Source organism: Musa acuminata, chromosome BXJ3-1 (genome assembly GCF_036884655.1).
Source record: "Musa acuminata AAA Group cultivar baxijiao chromosome BXJ3-1, Cavendish_Baxijiao_AAA, whole genome shotgun sequence".
Lineage (NCBI taxonomy): Eukaryota > Viridiplantae > Streptophyta > Magnoliopsida > Zingiberales > Musaceae > Musa > Musa acuminata.
Genome location: NC_088349.1, coordinates 521,447 through 524,550, shown reverse-complemented (window position 1 = coordinate 524,550; position 3,104 = coordinate 521,447). Strand labels below are relative to the sequence as shown.

At 60.7% G+C, this 3,104-nt stretch overlaps 1 protein-coding gene across 1 annotated transcript; it reads left to right on the top strand.

The window, feature by feature from the left end:
* Positions 1-643: 643 nt before the first annotated feature.
* Positions 644-2,866, top strand: LOC135629383 (2-methylpropanoate--CoA ligase CCL4-like). Its single transcript, XM_065136662.1, has 2 exons — positions 644-964; positions 1,101-2,866. Exons 1-2 carry the CDS (start codon positions 659-661, stop codon positions 2,562-2,564), a joined length of 1,770 nt encoding a protein of 589 aa, XP_064992734.1. The 5' UTR covers positions 644-658; the 3' UTR covers positions 2,565-2,866.
* The last annotated feature ends 238 nt before the right edge of the window (positions 2,867-3,104 follow it).

Sequence of the window (3,104 nt, the reverse complement as noted above, 5' to 3'; positions counted from 1 at the left end):
TCTTCTTCTTCTTCTTCTTCTTCTCGCTTTCTTTCATATGGTTTGGGTAAAAAGAAAAAGAGTGTGTGTGTGTGTGAGAGAGAGAGAGAGAGAGAGGGGCAATGGACGCCATGTTCAGTAGTGCATGCAATTGATATCGCTAGGTTTCCCTTTTAGAGGAGGTCACATGATGATGTTGCAACGCAATCATTGTCATCACCATCCAAGTCGATTCAGTAGCACAACTTAAATGGACTCGGGCGAGCCTTTTAGTCCCACATCGATAGATTCGCGTTACGTACTAAGCCTCGGGACTCGGACCGTTTCGCTGAGCTCATTAGCGTTGGTTTGTGACCCGATCGGGGGCACCGAGGTGGTTAGGATGGTGGTGGTGTTTGGGCCCTCGGTGGGTTGGAGCGTGGTTCCGGCCCATGCCGCCACAGGAATCTTAAACCGGATGGCACCGAGTCAGGCTGGCTTGGATATTTATTGCGACGGAGGTCCATGTGCTCCGATCTCAAAGTCTGAGCTGTCTCCATCACCGTGGAAGAAGATGATGACGAAGACCTAGTTTTGTCATCATGCTTTGCCCAATTCTTCTGACCTGTCTTCCAAATCTTTCCACTAATCATGGAATATTATGACAAGCTATCCCCGAAGAACTACTAGAAGAAGATGGATGGACTTTGACTCATTCCTGCTGAGGTTAACAATCCCAGTCTGCTCTCCGATAAATCCAACCCGGAGGAGATCGCCCCCTTCCACCAAAACAGAGCAGCGGAACGCCATGGATGGGTTGGGCCCCAACGCCGCCAACAGTTGCCCCGTCACGCCGCTCGAGTTCCTCGAGCGCACCGCCACCGTCTACGGCGACTGCCCCTCCCTCGTCTACAACCGCACCGCCTTCACCTGGTCGCAGACCCTCCGCCGCTGCCTCCGCCTCGCCTCCGCCCTCTCCTCCCTCGGCATCTCCCCCGGCGATGTGGTACCGCTGCAACCTCCTCCTCCTGTTTCCATATTACGATCCGTGTCTTTGAAATCCGATCTTTTTTGTTGTCTCTCTTTGCTTCGAGATTCGATCTTGTTCGACCCTGTGGCGTTATCGTTGGATCTTGGTTTAGGTATCGGTGCTCGCCCCCAACGTTCCGGCCATGTACGAGATGCACTTCGGCGTGCCGATGAGCGGCGCCGTCCTCAACACCGTAAACCTCCGCCTCGACGCCCGCACCATCTCCATCCTCCTCCGCCACAGCGCCTCCAAGCTCGTCTTCGTCGACGTCCTCTCCCGCCCCCTCCTCGACGACGTCCTCCGACTCTTCCCCGCCTCCGCCGAGCGCCCTCGGGTCGTCACCATCGAGGATCCCTACGAGGACGCGCCGCCGCCACAGAGCTCCGCCCTCACGTACGAGAAGCTCCTCGAGACGGGGGACCCGGAGTTCCGGTGGGTCCGTCCCCGCAGCGAGTGGGACCCTATGGTCCTTAACTACACGTCCGGAACCACCTCCGCCCCCAAGGGGGTGGTTCACTGCCACCGCGGCCTCTTCTTCATCACCATCGACTCCCTCATCGACTGGTCCGTGCCGAGGCGGCCCACCTACCTTTGGACGCTCCCCATGTTCCACGCCAACGGGTGGAGCTACCCCTGGGGCATCGCTGCCGCCGGCGGCGTCAACGTCTGCCTCCGCCGCTTCGACGCCGCCGCCATCTACGCCGCAATCGAGACCCACCGGGTGACCCACATGTGCGGCGCGCCCGTGGTCCTCAACATGCTCGCCAACGCCCCGGACTCCGCCCGTCGCCCGCTCCACGGCCCGGTCCAGGTCCTCACCGCCGGGGCGCCGCCCCCCGCCGCGGTGCTCGACCGCACGGAGGCGCTCGGCTTCGCCGTCAGCCACGGGTACGGCCTGACGGAGACGGCGGGGCTGGCGGTCTCCTGCGCGTGGAAGGGGCAGTGGGACCGGCTCCCGGCGTCGGAGCGCGCGCGGCTGAAGGCGCGGCAGGGCGTGCGCTGCCTGGCGATGACGGCCGCCGACGTGATCGACGGGGACACGGGGGAGAGCGTGAAGAGGGACGGGAACACCATGGGGGAGATCGTGCTGCGCGGCGCCTGCGTGATGCTGGGCTACCTCAAGGACCCGGAGGCGACGGCGAAGGCGGTGCGCGCGGACGGGTGGTTCTACACGGGGGACGTCGGCGTCATGCACGCCGACGGCTACATCGAGATCAAGGACCGGTCCAAGGACGTGATCATCAGCGGCGGGGAGAACCTGAGCAGCGTGGAGGTGGAGTCCATCCTGTACGGCCACCCAGCGGTGAACGAGGCGGCGGTGGTGGCGCGACCGGACGAGTTCTGGGGGGAGACGCCGTGCGCGTTCGTCAGCCTGAAGGAGGAAGCGTCGGCGGCGCCACCGACGGAGAGCGAGGTGATCGCGTGGTGCCGAGAGCGCATGCCGCACTACATGGTGCCGAAGACGGTGGTGTTCCGGGCGGAGCTGCCGAAGACGTCGACGGGGAAGATACAGAAGTACGTGCTGAGGGAGATGGCCAAGAAGATGGGCTCCGCCGGTCGGCCGAGTCGAATGTAGTCCACGACTCGGACAGAGTCGGCCTCGCAGAGCAATTACTCCATCTACCCACACATCCGTGAACCTGACGGCTAGCTTCTTCTGATCGGAGGCAACGGCGGCTCTATCTCGTCCTCCATTCACCAGACAGGTGGGCGCAGAACTCATGGGTAATCTTTTAAGGCAAATCAACATATTATTGGTCAAACACCATCGGTCTTCCGGGGATTAGATTTCAACAGGGGTGGGGCCCTGGAAGTGGTCCACTATACGTTGTTTGTATGCTTGATGTTGACCGTATGATAATTAAACTTATTCCTGCATTACTGCATTTGTCTCCGTGGCCTTATCGCTCAAGGAAAGGACGTACTTCCGAGGATGAATCCACGTCACGAGGGGGATAGGGTTGGAAGACAGAGACACTTCCCCTTCGCTGTGGGGGCCAGAACTCGAGAAGATTAGCTGAATCGACGTCACGAGGGGGACAGGGTTGGAAGATAGATGCACTTCCCCCTTCGCCGTGGGGCCCAGAACTCGGGAAGATAAGGACGAGGACGTCCG

Bases quoted from the DNA above. Each gene is read 5' to 3' on its own strand.
- LOC135629383 (XM_065136662.1), top strand. From the start codon at position 659: ATGGACTTTGACTCATTCCTGCTGAGGTTAACAATCCCAGTCTGCTCT. The intron at 965-1,100 runs GTACCGCTGCAA...ATCTTGGTTTAG, and splicing joins GCATCTCCCCCGGCGATGTG to GTATCGGTGCTCGCCCCCAA.